At 43.4% G+C, this 17,925-nt stretch overlaps 1 protein-coding gene across 15 annotated transcripts in view; it reads right to left on the bottom strand.

Moving 5' to 3' along the window:
- The window catches only part of LOC128301409 (tropomyosin-2), a 42,435-nt gene that overhangs the window by 7,209 nt on the left and 17,301 nt on the right, over positions 1 to 17,925 (bottom strand). For 5 of the 15 annotated variants that reach the window (XM_053037944.1, XM_053037926.1, XM_053037900.1 and 2 more), the window contains 6 exons: positions 14,807 to 14,940; positions 12,615 to 12,732; positions 7,115 to 7,185; positions 4,899 to 4,974; positions 4,193 to 4,255; positions 117 to 186 (listed from right to left, as the gene is read on the bottom strand). In XM_053037944.1, the coding sequence (XP_052893904.1) occupies positions 117 to 186; positions 4,193 to 4,255; positions 4,899 to 4,974; positions 7,115 to 7,185; positions 12,615 to 12,732; positions 14,807 to 14,940 (532 nt within the window). Of the gene's footprint in view, positions 1 to 116; positions 187 to 3,017; positions 3,081 to 4,192; positions 4,256 to 4,898; positions 4,975 to 5,194; positions 5,266 to 7,114; positions 7,186 to 12,614; positions 12,733 to 14,249; positions 14,368 to 14,806; positions 14,941 to 17,925 lie in introns of all 15 variants that reach the window. The other 10 variants (XM_053037961.1, XM_053037952.1, XM_053037882.1 and 7 more) reach the window with 3 other exon arrangements.

The raw sequence follows: 17,925 nt of genomic DNA, 5'->3' as shown, positions 1-17,925 counted from the left end.
TATGGTTGAGATCAGATGGATCTCTTCGGAACACTATTCGTTAGGAGCTATTTGACTGTTTTGAAGGGTGATTTTTGAAGTAAAGCACAAACAATCGGACACACGGACACACTTACCTTCGAGTCTGTCGACTTCCTTCTGCAACTTCTGAACGGAACGTTCAGCGAATTCAGCGCGGGCCTCAGCCTAATCGGGATATTCCAGGTAATAGTGGTAATTGGATGCAAAGTTGAAGAAGAAATGGAAAAAAAACATATTAATATTCTGGTACATGTAACGTAACATAGAAGCATCGTGCGTTGGAGCACTGCTAAATGTGAATCCTTATGAGAGTTTTGTTCATCCGTATCACACTAACTCACATTTAACATATACTCCGTTCGTTTTTTTGTTTTTAAATAGTTCAACTAAGCAAAACACTAATCTACTAATTGGCATGCATTTCATCAACAAACTCGTTTCCTACTTCTTATTCTGATATCCCTGTTGGCTTTGGAATTAGTGTGCGCAGCAGCAGGGACTCCATTTTAATGTACCCTACCCTTAGAGAGCGAGCAGCGCTAATAATGGCAAAAGCTGGTTATGTCGTTGGTTATTGGGCAGAGAGAAAAAAAAACGAAAAGCTACGGGGCTTTTTTGCGCAAAACCGCCCCATGGATAACGCAAGCTGGATATAACAACACAACAAACACACAGTTCATATAACACGGATACACAGTTGAGTTAGGTAACGGACAAAACCACCCCCTTACCTCACCGGTGCGCGCATTTTATATTGTCGTTATGTTGGAAGTTAGCGGTAGTACTTCTTGCAGACCATTCCTAATCACCCTATAATAAGCCTACATTCCTCGCCAAAACAACCCACACCACTGGAAGTAAGACTGATGATCATCACCCTAGCCAGGTTGGCGGTGGAAAGGCACTGTTTACTAATCTTTGCCGCCCTAGTAGTAGTAGCACTTGGAACACTCTGATCGCAGGGTTAATAAAGAACAGATTGTATGCAATAGTGAATACACCTTGTCTTCAGGGAATGGAGAGAAACTAACTATTAATTTAACCTTCTATACCCTGTTAATACAATTTTAACAAGATCAACTGTTTTGTGCTCGCGATATTTCTTCGCGTCCGTGTACACAAATCGTCCTTTTAGAAGCATTATTTTCTGAGCGAATTCCAACTCGTTTGCCGGCAGATCGTCGCACCGTATAGTGCTAGCGGAACGTCATGAAGTGAAAGACGCAGTTATGGAGTATGGGAAAGCGTAACCGAACCTGTTAAAGGGCATCAATTATGATAGGGCACAGTATCGAAATAGTAGGGAGGAAGGTTCTCGCGCCAGAACGCACCGGTAGCAGCAAACTTACGTTGGTCAGCTTGTCGTTCAGCTGATGGATCTTATCCTCAACGGAATCGCGAGATGCCATCGCCTGCGGTTACGGCACGGCGTGTCACATTTGACATTGTTTGGAATGAAGAGGAAGGATTAGATACGAAGGAACACAACCGGTAAGGTGTCGTAAATTGGCGGTCAGTCGAGTTGGAAAATGTTTACCCGAATTCGCATACACGCTCGTTGTCATTCCTTACGTTGGAAGCTTTTGGTGGTAGGGATATTGCTAGGTGAAACAAAAGCCCGATTAGAGCTGATCGGCGCTGATTGTCATTAGGGTCGTCATTAGAAAAACCTATCACGCCCTACCCATCGAAACGCTTCATCAACATCCCTTTCGCTAGGTTAACAGAGGTGTACAACGTTGAATGGGTGGTCTTCGGACAGAAGGATACGGACTTTGACACAAGGACAGAGGATCGACACGGACGTGACACGTGGGACAAACACGGACGCGCGGGCGACACAGACAGACGGACACACACACACGCGCGCGCGCGGACAGAAACGCATACATGTCACAGCTAAGCGGCGTGTAGAGGCGCGGCTGGACAGGCTCTGCTGGGTTGGCATCTTTTCTCTTGTGCAGTTTTGTTTTCCTTGCAGCAGCAGTTAGGCATATTTAACCTTTCTCGCTGTTGATAAAAAGAACAACATAACACATGGTGCGGGTATGTGTGTGTGAGCGATCAGTGTGTGACAAAGGGCATGTGTGTTTGGAAAGTTACAGTTTTGCGGGGAAATCAGCAAAAGTTAAATAGAAGGTAAAGGCATGGCATGCAGAACGCACCCCAAAAGGCCATGGGGGCCACAGCACCATATGGGACACTATTCAGGCGCGCATCATTAGGATCATGTCTAGGGAGTCGAGAGCTCCGGGGTGCATTCAAGTATAGAACAAGTACAAAAATAAAGGAACAGCGAAGTTCAACAAGTTTCGCATAACAATGGGAGTGTGTCTCAGTCTTGCGAATAGAGTCCCAACCAAGTTCTGGTAAGAGACAGTGCATTTAAGTTCGATTCTTCGGGAACTTAAAGAGATATAGTAGAAGCATATTAAAACTCGAATTCTAAGCCACGGTTAGTGTCTCAAATTTGTCGGTTGATCGATTCCTCTGTCCCGGTTCGTGTCCAGAGTTCGATACGTTCGTTACTGAAGACTCAGGGGAATAGCGGGACGACGACTCACAAACAGCGCAACATACAGTGGACGGGATGACAAGGACAAACAAGGACACAATGGTTGAAAAACGAAGACACAGACAGAAGAAGTCACAGCGAGAAAGGTCAACAAATGAGGTAACGCAAACACTACAACGGCTCTCAATGCTAAATCACTGAGAGGAACACTAGTACATGGTTGTGAAACAGGGCAGCAATAGAAGGGAGAAACGGGAGCAAGGCATTACAGATCCTGACGCTAACTATACCTTACGTTGCGGATTTGCACAATGCTAGAGCTCTAATGCCAGAACACTATTGATACTTAGTTAAAAGGTTCGAGAAAACGCATGTACGGCTGTGCCCATTCTACCCACCCATAAACACTAGAGACAAATTTACTATAGAAACGCTACACCTACTGCAAAAATTTGTCATTTCATGTTCATTGATCCTGTACCTCCTTGAGACGTTGATCCAACACTCTCACTTGGCCACCGTACGATTCCTCTCGTTGCGTTGCCTACGCGTGTCGTTCGTTTCGCAGCAGCACACCGGTCGATTGGTTGGTTACGGACATCGTTATGTCCCGTCGGCATACATCATCATCGTCAAGTCATCACACAATCACACACACACACACACGGTCAGTACATTTAAACCAGGCACGCACGCAAGCGCGTACACACATCCGACGCGCAAAACATCAAACGCGGTGATCATCGATCGGGCGAAGATCATGTTGTGTGTTTGGCGTTTTGGTGTGTATGTGTGTGCGTATGCGCGTTGATTATTGCATCGTCGATAATCGATTGTGTTCGATTTTTGTACATCATTTTTTTATTATTTGGTTGGTTGATGATGTGGTTGTTGTTGTTTGACGCAGGCAGGTTGTTAATCGATTTTGGCATGTTTATTTGGATGGGTTAGTAGTAGTTGGTTGATAACCGAACAGATGAGCACGCGTTCAACGGGAAGGAATACATATGGAAGTAATAAAATAGAATTTATTAGAAAACAGACTACCAGAGTGTGCTGTAGGTTTGAATGTGATTTTTCTTTGAAATTTTTTTAACCTTGAAAGAGAAATGTTGCAGTACGGAGAGTAAGTGTATTACTTCTCGCAACGCATCACCTGCTGTATTGTGGCTTAGAGATTACGCCTAAAGGTATGCAACAAACACTGCCAAATGTGGTTTTGCTATGCGTGTGGATTGCATACCTTTAGGCGTTGTGTAGCCACAAACACTTGCAGCAAGACGTGGAGCGTCGTAGTACACTTACGATATTTTGTGTACTACACCAAAGATGGAATTGCCTGTTAGGAGGGAGTGGTATTAAAGTCTTGTTTTATGAGAAAGTTCGCGAAAGAGAAAGTGAAACTGCTCGAAGAAAGTAAACACTCGCACACTCGCAAAAACAACATTTTCTTTAAAGAACAAGAAAAGGAGGTAAAATGTCCGTTTTTGTTGCTTTTCTTGCTCGAAACAAGAACGCCGAAGTGGGAACACAATGAAAATCCAAAAGCAAAACAACAACACAACATTCACTGCACACGGGGGGAGGGACGGTTGCATAAAGACAAAAATACTAGCGCACGGCAACACAATTGTTTTTTTTTTTTTTTTGCTGTACCTCCTTTAGACGGGTGGTGAGGGTCTTGATCTGGTTCTTGTACTCCTCCTCGCGTTGGTTAGCCTACGCAACAACGGGGGCACACAATACACAGTTGCCAAAAACAGAGCAATAGGATGAACGGTGGCGAAATAGTTGAACAAATATGCACATCACACCGTCGTTGCGATGTGGTGTATCAATGTGGGGCCACAAACAATGTTCGTTCGGGCAAACACAGAAGATAAACCGAACCGCGTAAACAGAGTAATGGTCGATAAAGGAGAGTATGGTAGAGCAATGGAATGGTTTGTTTGGAAACGAAACAAAAAAAATATTAAGTCCATTTAGACGAGTTTACACAATATAACAACTAGTGTGCGGTGGTGTATAAAGTGGGTAAATAGTTGAAGGATTATTTTTTTTGAAATGTTGATATCAGTCGGGCCAACCTTTACCGGTGTGGGCAAACTTTCGTGTCTGTTTGCGAATGGGTAAACCAAATTTGTGTCCAAAGTCTATAGTGAAAGATTTGTCTGGCGTTTGACGATAAAGAGTTGCAATCAACCATCGTTGATTGAACAATATAAACTCTAATAGACTCTTTATCTCAACCAACCGCCGCGGTACGGGGTGTCTTGTGTACGGTAAACCGGGTTGCAGGTTGATTTTCTTCGCAAAGAAAACCACACCTATTGGCCCGTTCTTGCAGTCGGAACATTCTTACCTTTTCTTCCGAGACTTCCAGCGACTTCAGGTTGTTACCGACCACGCGCAGCTCCTCCTCAAGTTCCACAATCTTGCTGTAAATGGTTCAAAATTGTTCGAAAAGAGGAAAAACTATATTAGTACATTGCTTACAAAATGATTGAAACATGCATATACTATTAAGCCAGTAATGCTAAATTAAGCTTTAGTAACGAATTCATTTACGCATTTGGTAGGCACCAAGTACCAAATAACCCAACAAAATAAGTGTTCTTTCTGGATTACCGGGCGATTAGTTAATATGCACATACAAACCTTTCGTTCATCTCGACCTTCTCCTCCGAGCGCTCGAGGTCTTGTTCCATCAGCACCAGCTTTCTGGCCACCTGTTCCAGTTCGGCCACCAGTGCGTCGGGTGTGGAAGCATCATCAACGGTTAGCACCGCCGTGGGCATATTGTTGTTATTGGTCGGGGGGGGCAAGCACAAATAAAAAAACACACGCAAACACACACACACACGGGAAAACAGTTTGCAGGCGGATGTGACGGATTTGCAGTGTACGGCCAAGCACCAGCCGTTGCCGTTATCGTCGTCGTTTTGGCCGATGACATCCGCCCGTTAAAAAGCCCAATCGTCGATATCCAAATCAGGCATTCGGGTGGCCGGCCCAGCAGACGGTTGGTGGTATTCGGTGTGGTTCGGGTGTTTTGTTTTATATTTATTTTTATTTAGTAGTTAAAGGCGAGGTGAGGGTTAATCGCAACACACACACACACACATAACCACACAAATTGATCATCCGTTCGATCCGGTGTTGTACAGCCGTTTTGCAAGCATACACGCGCGCGCACGAAAACAAGCAGAGCACGCAACAGCGACGATGTGCCAGCCCCCATTGTGTGTGCAGCCGATGAGGGAGGCGGGGAGGTTGGTAAAAGTAGACAAGAAAAAGGGGTTGAGGTTAGTATATCACTTCGGTAGGTCATGGTACTCCCATCATCGTCCGCTAGTCGTGTGTGTGAAGGTGTTGGTGAAACCTATAGCCACATCGCTGAACGGCAAAGAAGAGGACAGGCAAACTGGGCGCTGTATCTGAAGGACACCTTGGCGGATCCGTTGAAGGATACATGTACGTCATTCGTAGCCGTGTTAGCAAAACAAGGGATGGAGGGATTGGTTTCGCTTTTGCAGTGAAGATCCACCGCAGTTGCTCCTTTGTCTCTTCTTTGTGACCGATCAAGCGTGACATATACATTACACCTTACCTTCACAGCGTGACACACTGACGAGAAAGATCAGTTGATGATAGGAATTCGCTATGTATGATTGTCTTATTCGTAGATGAAACATGATGGTATCGAAGGGGAACACTGGGAAGGATGTGGAGTTTTGGGGGTGAAATATAGATTTTAAAAAATTCGTTCGTATTCCAGCGCAAACCTGGGACACGTTTGCGGGGCGGGAGGAGTTGAGTCCCCACAATGTCCCAGGATTAAAAATAGAAATTAAAAAGCGTACAACAAAAACACAAACAAACACAAACGCAAAACAGATTAGTGAAATATACACTCTAGAACCTTTATACTCCAGCAAGGCGAAGAGAAATTGGCGAACAAAAAACCTTACAAAAAGTACAACCAACTTAAAACGCTGATCGCAGATGGTGGATGATCAACGTTAGTGCATGCGCACCCGTTTTTCGGAATGCATCCGCCGGATCCGGTCTGCTTTCGAATATGGACCAATTAACAGCCTCCCACCTTTCACTCGGCCCAATAAACGTGATTTACTCGACCTCTGCTTCGAAACAGGGTGCCCCTGTTTACTTGACCCGCTGCATAATTTCCCTTTAACCACTTCATGCACACTCTAATTTTGTAATAAAATCCATCCATAAATCGGTGGACAGCAGCAGCCGGGAACGTTTGCACCGGAGGCACTAAAAAACACTGACGCTACAGTTGAACGATCATCGATCCAGCTGCAAAAGGGCGACCCCAAAAGGGCTTCTCTCGCAGCTAGAATTGGGCGAACATTTCCTACCTTTTATACTGGCCCGGTGTTCCTTCTCCGGGGTTAGAAAGAAAGAAACAAACCAAAACAACAAAAAACACCTCCGCAGCAGCAGTAGCAGTAATGTGTTAATAATGGCAAGAGTGTCTTTTAGCAGTACACAACAACAGTCCACAACGCACAACAAAACAACGGTGAAATAGGGGCAGAGAGTACGTACGCTTCACCGGCTTCGGCGCGCTCTTCGGCACGCTCAAGATCCGCCTCAACCATGGCCAATTTACGGGCGACCTACACATCCCACGCGTCCGATCAATCGCGTGAACGCGGACAGGGTGCGGGAAGACGCGCGAAAGGGGAAAGAAGAAATCGAAAGGTCTTAGTATCATCATAGGTAAGTGGACATTCTAGCGTATCCGCTTTCCATGCAATGCAAAACACATTTATACACTCGAAAAGACTTGGAGGGGTTTGCAAGTTTGTTAGTTGGAAGAACACAAAACTCCGAGGCACGTTAAATCTTTTCGACTAGCTTCGTCCTTAGCATCTATTGGTTCAGTGTACGTACAAAAACACGAGCATGCAAGTACATCAATTATCATCTCTATGGTTACTAGAAACTTCCTTTTTTTTCTAAAACAATTTTCGCACCACAAACTCTTCCACGAACGAATGCAATGCTGCTAGTAATGTGGTTGCTCATCATTATAATAGTTTTATTTCTTTGCTCATTTATCAGTACATATTATACGCTAGCCGAATCGTGTTCACCTTCATTCCATTTTGCAATTTATTCCAATGTCCTTTTGGCAGAGCACAGCAAACCTTCACTAAACACACGTTTCCGATGTCTGTATTAGCCTGAAGCTTAGCTTTAGAGATATTTCAGCTTTTTAGAGATATTTCATGAATATTCGTCGTAGACAATCTGCACTTTTTCCAATAGTATAAATTTTAAGTTTATAGCCGAGTACACTGGCGATAAGGTGCCCTTTCATCGTTTGGAGGATGATGTATGGTCTCCAAACAAATGTGCAGTGTTAAGTTAATATTCCAATGCAGATTTAGAGGACTCCTGCGGCAGTCCGAAATCACGAAGCGGTAGCACCACGTGATATGTAAGTAAGTAAGGGTTCCAAGAGATTTTAACAATACGATCAGGCTGTTCTTTTTGAATAAAACATTTAATTAAGTGTAGCCTAAAGTTGTTATAAATGTTCTAGAATTCTAATGCTATTCAAACATTTTACCCAAGAAGATGTTTGACGAGGTAAATATGCAAACAATTTTATATGATAAATCTGTTTTTGAACATTTTGGATTTTGGAAAAATATACTTGGATATTGATTGCGCACAGTCATGCAGTTCGTAGCTACTGATCTTACAAAACTTATGTTTAGCTCCTGGCTGAAGAGCCTTATCAGACCTGATGTTTTAATGACGATAATGGCGCTATTCAAACGCCACTAAAATTGAAATAAATGAAATCAAAGTTGATGAATATAACAATTAAATCTCAGGAGTTCACCGCAACATGCCTTTAAACCAAATTCAATGTAACCAGAACTAAGTAGAAAATTGCAAACAACTATCTGTTTAGCGTACTGGAGAATAGACCACAGTCTAGAACAGGGGGATCGAGAGCCTCCAATTCGGCCCGCGACGTTATTGCCAAAAATTAGCACATATGAAACAGGGATGTTCAAGCAAATTTGTATTTTTGCCAAACCGTTCATCTAATAAATAATGTTTTAGTTTTTTTTTAATTTAAAGCAATAATCAGTATAAATGGGCCGTAAAATACTGAATAATTGGCCCTGAGCTACGGTAGGTTCAATCAATGCAGCCCGCGGGATGAAACGTTTGAAGACCTCTGGTCTACAATGTTAATCTGTTGTTTAGATATCTACCATCGATATCGTACAATTTTGTATAACAATAGTATAAAAATCCATCTTTTGCAAATAGACATAAAGATAGTGAAGATAGACAGAGCCCAGTGAGGGAAACTTTCGAAAAACTTAAAAAATGCATCACAAAAAACAAGTGTTCAATATTTAATATTTATATGATGAAACAGAACACCTTTTTAAAAGGTCCAGTTTATAGGAAATCTATAATTAGAAGCGTACTTGAAGATAAATCTGTCGAGATACGCAACTATTCCGAAAGGCAAAACTACGACAAATTTATAAAAGATAAAGAGATATACCAGTCTGTTCTGATGGAATTTCGAGATGAAATTCGAATATCTATTTTCGAAATAACTATCCCAAATTTCGCCTCAATTAGCAGGCTATAGGTACACACTGCACGAAATGTAGTAAGAAAAAAATTATAAAATCTTTTAGTCACCTGTACCGCACAAAACTTTGAATGAAAAATTATATCTTTCATATAGATTAAGTGACCGGTAATTATTGTATCCCTATGATAACTATAAAACCCATTCGTATTGCAGTAATTCTCGTTTATTATTAGGTGCATTGTTTCGGACAACAGGAACATTGGACATTGGTAACAAATGGTATGAAGGCAAAAGCTACGATACTAGGTTAAAAATATTTTCATATAACTCTATAAACAGTACAACGATACTTTATTGCTTCTTTACTTTATACACGCAGAAACAAAAGACTTGATAGTACGCATACACACACACACAACACTCGTTGTTGCACAATACTTTATTTCCCCACAGTGGAGATAAATAAACTCGCAGCTTAATTGCTTCATTTTTTTTTTAAATATTACATATTTTTTTCAGCCAGTGGTGTTGCATTGTGTGTATGCATGTATGTATATATATATATTTATTTAGATATATCGCCTCGTTGTATTAATGAGTAGTTTTATTCCTTTATTAAGCAGCACTTTGACTATCGGGGGTTTCATTGTACCGATCCCGATTCGATCGCACGTTGCATCGGTTGAACGGGTGGGGGAGTAGGGGTTACTGTCAGTAATAACATAATTGAGGGGATTGAAATTGTCCCCGGGAGTATATTAACATAAACACCAATCAGCTTTCCTACGTACGTTTTAGTACCGACGTGCGTATTGCACCTACAATCGGTTATGAAATGGGCACAACGCGAGTCCTCTCCCATTTGAGCCACATTTCTCTTTCTCCGCATAGCAATTTTACATGAATTCATTTTTGGTAGCTCCTACTATACTCTGTTGTTAGCTAGATTCTGCCCTTCACTTCCGAATCGAATAATAAATTCGCTAGCTATTGGTAAGCGTTTTGTTTTTATTGCTTTTAAGATCGTTTAAATTCCCTCGCTGGAGAAGTTTCCATTTCGGTTTCCCAATGGACGGAACACATTGTTTTTTTTTATAAAAGAATTTAACTCGTTTGTTTTCTCTCCCGTACAACAAAAACCGCCAATCAAACCGCAATATAATAATGAAGGGGCAATACGAGGCACTATAGGATATTTTTCTTCGTGTAACATTCAAAATTATTGTCGAAACATTCCGCCCTGGGAGGGAAGGTGTGTGATTCGTGTATTGCTGCTACAAATCAGTGGCTATGCTAAAACATTGCGTTTATAAGTTCACGATACAATAGCTGCGATTAACAGATTAACCAAAAAGAGAAAAAATAGCTGCAGTTCGTCCTTTCCCTACCTTCGCACATTTTCGCTACACGTATAGTTCTACAAAAGCACCGATTGTGTTAATGTGATTGGCTTTTTATCACGGCCACAACAAGAAAAGGCACACGCGCGCATTCTTTGTACGCTTATCTCTTCGCATGCTCTCGCACCGATCGGCTTCGTATCGTTTAAACAACCACCTTCTGTCTCGTCCGCTGATGATGAGCAACAACATTCACTAACGAGAGCATTGCATCGTTTGTTTTTTTTTTTATAGTTTCATTTATGCTGAGCGAGAGGATGACCCCACTGGCACTGCCCACACGAAACGAGGGTCATAGCTTAGTCGTGTGTACCCGTCCGTGGGCACATTTTTCCCCCTTTAACCACACACCCCAAACCAAATAGCACAAAAATCGGGGTGAAAATTCACAACAGGATGTTGGGTGGTGCCCCGGCATCGCTTTTCCTGCCTGGGTGAACAGTTTTCTCAACACCCAGCGAAATAAACACACACACCAGTTGTTAGTTTAGCATACAAAGGAAAGCTTTGGTGTGCGCACAAGAATCATCATCGTCGCGGGGTTTCTTTGTAGGTTTTCTTGCTGTTTCTTGTTATTATTTTTGAGAAAAAAAAACATTTTAAGCAATGTTTCAAACAGCAAATGCAAGAACCGGTGGGAGGGGGGGTGCACCCGGCCTGCATAAATACGCATTCAAACGGATTCCTCCACCAGACACACGGTGGCCCAACCAAAGACGGGCCACTGTGTCTTAGGTGCGCTCTGAAAGAGGTCAACCATCATTTCTCTATTTGTGAACCATTTTCTCTGTCAACAAAACGATTGTCTGCATACAGCAACAAAAACGATTTCATCTACCTCTGGGGCTGGTCGATCGCGTTGAGCGCCATCCACTGGGTTCACAAGGGTGGGAGAGATTAAGAAAAGTAGATCTTTTGGAATAGACAATAAACAAAAATCATCATTTTTGCAAAGCAAAAGCCACACAAAATGTGGCGTGAAACACATAATCAGAAGGCGTAGGCTAACATAAAACAGACCATTAGACAATGGTGTTGATCACAGCGCCCTCAAAGAAGAACAAAAACTTTATCATAAAAGACATTACGAATGGACATTCCACAATTTTGGCAAGATTGCTGGCCTAGGATTACTAAATACTTAAGATGCTGATTACAATATTGCTTTTTGCCAGGGTAGAAAGGGTCATTAAACATCACGCAACGTTGGCAAGATATATTTTCCAAGCAGTGGCAATAACACATACAGTAGTGGTGCTAGCGCAGGCCATTTCTGATTTAACCGTTTTTTTTCAACCACCTCGAAGAAAAGCATTATCACATTCGTTTTTATCATTCACCAACCACATATGGTGGTGCGTTCTCAGTTGCGACCTACACATCTTATCTTTTTTTTTTTATTTCCTTAACCAGAACCGTAAGAAACCCCACACACGTGAGCATCCTCTTGGCGCATTCTATCAGCTTCATTCTTCAAACACACACCGAATTGGTCCACCCGGGGGCAAGGATGCAAGATGTTGATTGTGAAAGGAGTATAGAGTTGGGTGATTTGAATAAAAATAAGAAAAGTCTAGCTTGTGTGTCGTCCCGGGACCAGATTCGGTGTGCCTTTCTTGCATGTGTTAGTAGCAGTTGCACACCCATATTGCTATTCGATTTCCTACTGTTTCTCGCTTTCGCTATCAGCCAAATCCCTTTCATTCGAGAGTGCTACCAGATTTGTTTTGAATTTTAATTCAGATGTTTGTGCCACAATCAATCCAACGTACACTCATGTCAATCATCATCCATACATACACACACACACACGCTCAAACGCTCCCGTTGAGAGGAAAGCCATCCTTTTTGCTTAGATACAGAGGTGCACTCAATCAAACTCGCTTCCTTTCGTCCTCTGGCTCACACAGAGTAACACAAACATTCACCATGCTGTCCCTAGCCTTACCTAGCGCATTGCCACAAATCAAGCAAGAGAAAAGGATTTGTTGCCCAAACACACACACACACTAACAAAAAAAAACAACAGCCTAATCTAGTATTTTAGTCAAGTGATGTCTAGCGTTTGCACCTCATCGTATTTCTTATCGGCCTCCTCAGCCATGAATCGGGCCTCCTTCAGCTGGTTCTCAAGGGCGTCCATGCGCTCCTCATCGGCCAGGGCGCGGTTCTCAAGAACCTTGCGAGCGCTGCATTGTTTCCGACGCAAATTTTAATTGTTTGTTGTGCCGAGTAATACACACACGCGTGTGCCCAGGTTTTGTTGTCATTTTACGTTAAATTTAACCAAATGTATCGCAAGAGTTACATCATTATTGGCGTGTTTAAGTATAACCAGTTTCGGATATCAAAAGAATTTTTGTCGTTGTTGTTACAATTAAATTTGTTTACAATAAACGATGGCGGCCGGTGGGATCAAAAGGGGCGAGTGGGGGATGGCGAGTTTTTTCGAGTTGGCGGCGGGGCACGTAGAAGTTTTTTTTATGTTTTCAAACGTGGAGAGCAAGTGAGTGAGTGAGCGCAGGATACGGAAATTGTACGAAAATATCACAAAACATGCATCAAAAAATCACCAAACACCATTTTCATACAGGTGTGTACGGTGTTTTTTTTTTGCACGTGGAAAGGAATGGTAAACGCAGAAAGATAAAGAAAGAAAGAAAGAAAAAAAAACAAAGAACCATTATAAGTGATGTGGATCAAGTTTCCTTTCGGACACGGATCAGATCAGGCCAGGCACCAGACGACGTCAAAAAGACGCACACACACGCAATGACAAATTTCCACGCAGACGCACACATTACAGCGGAAAGGCGGCGATTTCCCGGTGGAACCCGCAACCGTGTGTGTGTGGCTCTACTGTGCGTGGATGTCGCGAATTCTTTTTTTCCCTTCGCTCGAAATAAGCAAACCGAGAAACTAAAAAAGGAGAAGGACAACGTCGAGAGTGGGACCCTAGCGAATGCACTAAATCACAAATGCGAAAATATGAAACTACTTTTCCAACGGTCATCCGTCAATGCACCATGGAACAAGAAAAACGAACACATTATTGCAAAGAACCGAACGAACGAAACTGGATATAAAATTATCTAGCGATATTTAAAGGATCAATACTACTGTTACTGGTAGGAATGAAGGAGTCGTTGATGGAATGTGTTTTATATTGTAAGGAAGTGGGATTAAACAAAAAATCGAGTAAATACGAATGTCTCCCCTTAACACCATTACTTTGGAAAGTGGCTTTACGATACGCAACACCTGGAAGTATGCATTCACTACTTTTTACGTCATTTGAAGCTTAGACCTTTTAACATTATAGCTTAATTTTGTGAGTTAAAGAAAGTTATCGAAGTTGCAAAACATTTCAGCTGTTCTAAATGATTTATAAATTATCCATCATTCAAACTAACACTTGATAGTTTTTAAAGAAAATTCTAAGTATAAAAAGGTGTTATTAGAATCAAAACAAACAACTCCCTACATTAGACTTTTTTTAGAATTGTGACTGTTGCTTGTCACGCGTCTTCCTGCGATGATTAGCGATTGCATTCCTCTAAGAAGTCCATATCACAAAAACCACAGTCAAAAGCCGGCGAGGGAAATCATACCAATAATGTACCAAGGAAGTAAGGAAGGGATGGTAGGTGTTTTTTGATGAGATGATACCCGCAGTGACATGTCCGAAGGAGTGGATATTGTGTACCTCTTCGTATTTTTTGTCTGCTTCCTCTGCTATTAGCTTGGCCTGGGCTAGCTGTGCCTCCAATATCGCTACCCTATCGTCTTCCATGTTTGTACGATTTTCAAGCGCTTTCCGGATCCTGTTGATAAGTGGGAAGGGCAAAGTGCGAATATTGTGAACGGTAAGCGATTTGATGGACGATGAGGAACGGAGTTTTGCAAGTTAGCAGAAAACTACTACAATCTTAACAGATGGGTAAAAACACTCCGTGAAAAAAGGGGAATTTGGTGACAGAAAGATCTTTCCAAGTTGGTTTACATGAGGTAGATCGCCTTTCACTTCCTGCTTTTCACGTTATCCTTCTCATTGCTTTTTATATCACGCGTGTGTGTTTTTTCTTCTTCTTCTTCAGTTTGATTTCGTTGGCCTTGGCTATCCGTGTGCCATGTTTCCGCGGGAAGAGTGACGCAGAGCCATGACAGTGTTGTCTCTGGCTCATATGCTCATCTTCCGATGTGTCTTGTTTTTTTTTGTTTGCTCTCACACGTCCGCCACTCACTAGAACCCAAACCACTTACCGTTCGCTCTCGTCGGCAGCGGCCGAAGCCTCTGACAGCTTAGCGGTGGCGGATGCCAAACGTTCTTCCGAACGTTCGAGATCCTCCTCCAGCAGCTGAATACGACGGTTCAGAGCGGCAACTTCCGATTCGGCCTACAAGTAGAAGAGAACAATAAAACGAAATTTGTTAGAAGTTTGTTGTAAAGCTGGGTTTAGATGTAATAAGTAGGAATGTTCTAAAAATTGATGGTTGAGATGGTACAGTCCGCGATATCAGTTCTTCTGCACAGCAAAAACTCTCAAATAACTAAGACCGTTACATTACGTTCTAGCATTGTCTACAATGTAAATCTTTAAATTACTAACATATTTTGCATATCATCAGTCTTTTACCGGAACTCGGTCACGTAACCTTCCCAAGGCAAAAAAGGGGCCACTACTAGTGAAAGTACAACACGCGTACATTAAACAACTACAGCAGTAACAACAACAATTCGTCCCTCCCCACCTTCCCTGGTTGCTGTCTCCTAGTGACCTCTCTTCCATCTGTGGTAAGCCGTTTTTTTATATCGTTTCTCCATTTCTGACTACACATTGCTACCAAATAAGGCAATCCCGCGCTCGAGTGAGGACAGAGGGCCGAAGCAAGAAACCATGCACAGTGTACAGTGTCGCGAGGAGGGATATCCGCAATGCTTGGACCACCAGAGTACGGTGCATATGCGATGAAAGGCGGATGATGTCATCCTGTGTGGTGGCTTTGAGACACCAAGCAAACTAGCACCAAACGGAAGACCACGGGCGACAAAAGGTGGCGTATGTGTCGGAGATTCATCGATCACGATCGCCTTCAAGTAACTCAGCAGATGAGTAGCAATAGTTAGAGTTGCGAGCGCATGGCGGACGACCAAACATCGCCAAACAGCCGTGATGTAAATTCTCGGCAGTAGCATGAACAATTACCACACCAAACCACGACACTCCGCGGTGTACCAATTTCACAATACGATGCGGGTTATCAATGCATAGGTGTGTGCTTGTACAGAAAAAGATAAGACACGGTTGCCGTTCGTGCCAAGGTGGAGCACACGCAGCTCAACCTCACCGGTGGCTCTGTGTCTGTTACATCCCGTCCCTATATGTGTAAACTAACACCCCCTCCCCAACACCCTCCCCCAACCACTCCCTTCGTCCAGCAAACGCACAAATCAACGTGACTCAATTAATGGTACACCAGACCTACACTAAATGTAAAAAACAAACTGCAGGTTGAAACGCAAAACTGTTTCATAAAAGCTGAACAATAACCCACCCGCCTGTGTTCGCGCTTATAGAAAAGCACTAAATCAGCATAATAATCACCGGCGCAATCTCCGAACACCCCCCTTGCTTTCGACAACGCTTTGATGAGTCGTCAAGTGCTTATAGAATTCGAAACAATTCCAAACGCAACCAATGGCAGGGAGGTGACACCAAAGCAGAAACACGATATCCCACCAGCACCCCGCCTCCTCTTCCAAAGTGCACCTTTCAAGTGGAGCATAATTCAACAACTGACCCTTCCCCTTTACGGCAATCTGAATGCGGGGAGGGATTTTTGCTTAACCCTGAAGAGATGACGGAAAACGGAACGCTGACATCATTCCGGTGCTGGAACCGTTCTTCGACTCCACGCTTCTTCGCAATGGAAGGGTTATATGCCTCCCCCCTCGGGTCGGTAATTATGCTCAAGGTCAATCGGTGTATCCAAACGATGTTGTTACGACGACATTGAGACCGCACTCCAGACACCTCGGTATTAGTGTATGCGTTAGACCTTCGGTGACATTTTTTTTCCAAGGATCCCAATTCCTCCATTATCCCGCAAGTCCTTGAAGAATTGCCAGTTGAAATAGCTTCCAATATCCTACAAAAATCCGACCCCTCGACAACTCCACCATTTTGAAGGTTTAAAATTAAGATTCAAACCTAACGCCACCCCCAACCGATTGGTGGTCAGTATCACCAACAAAAGCGCATTGTCACGGCAACAGGGCGTTGGTCGGCCGCGTAACGTTTGTGTATATGCACCAGCAAACAGTTACATGCCACTGTGGCACACCGTGTACCGGGATCATCATTTGCTGGCCATCCACTGGTGGAAGCATTCCAACCCCACGGGATAAACGTAATGGATCCGATGGCCACCGAGGCGGGGAGTGTAGGATTTGGTTGCATGTTTTCTTTCCCCTCTCATTTCAATTGAAACTCTTGACCACATCATCCCCCCCGCGGCCGGGTGGTTGAGGTGATATGCGTTACCCTGGGGCAAGGTGGCATTTCTTTCACTTCTGTATCCACACACACGCACGCCCCGTTTTTGCCGGTATCGCGAATTTACGCATACACATTCCGGCTTCGGAATGACCTCAACAAATATCCGGTCGTTTAACCGGGGGTGGGGGGGATGGAGGGTTGGTGCTGTCTGCTCGTTTCCTCTTTGTGCCGTTGTTTCTTGTTTGTGCGAGAAGGAACCGCGGCCACCGCAGCAAACGCCCAACGACCAAAGAAGAAAAGCGTATCTCATTCATAGCACGCTGCAACACCGGGACCGAGACAGCCTTTTGTGGTGGTATTGGTACGTTACATGGGCCGGCCGGGAAGGTTATGTCTATGCTGCCGGTTCGAGGGATGCGTCATTCTTCGCCAGCTTGCCACCCTTCCAGCAAGGGGTGCCCGGGCAAGATATCGGGCGCCGACTGCGGCAACACACACACACACACACACTGACGGATCTCTTTCGCTGGATTTGGGGTGGTGGTTTTTGCATTATTGCCCACACGCCCGCCCTTCTTGATCGGGTAAAGATGGGAAAGATGATCGACACGATCAGACACTTCATCCATCCATGCCGGCCGGTTTGTCGTTAGGTCGCGAGATACATCGACGAACAACTCTGTTTGGAACGGATGGAATAAAGAGAAAGCTTGGGGTGGGGAACAAAAAGGTAATCGTGAAGGAGGTCATTTTTCTTAACCGATGCTATAAAAATAGATATCAAATTGCTGTACAATTGTTGTGAATCCCCATTTTTTCGCCGATCCAGCTTGTGCGTACGTCGTTTCACCTCACGAATTGACACCATTTTCATCGATTTGT

Source organism: Anopheles moucheti, chromosome 2 (genome assembly GCF_943734755.1).
Source record: "Anopheles moucheti chromosome 2, idAnoMoucSN_F20_07, whole genome shotgun sequence".
Taxonomy (NCBI): Eukaryota; Metazoa; Arthropoda; class Insecta; order Diptera; family Culicidae; genus Anopheles; species Anopheles moucheti.
This window is presented reverse-complemented; position numbering and strand designations above follow the sequence as displayed.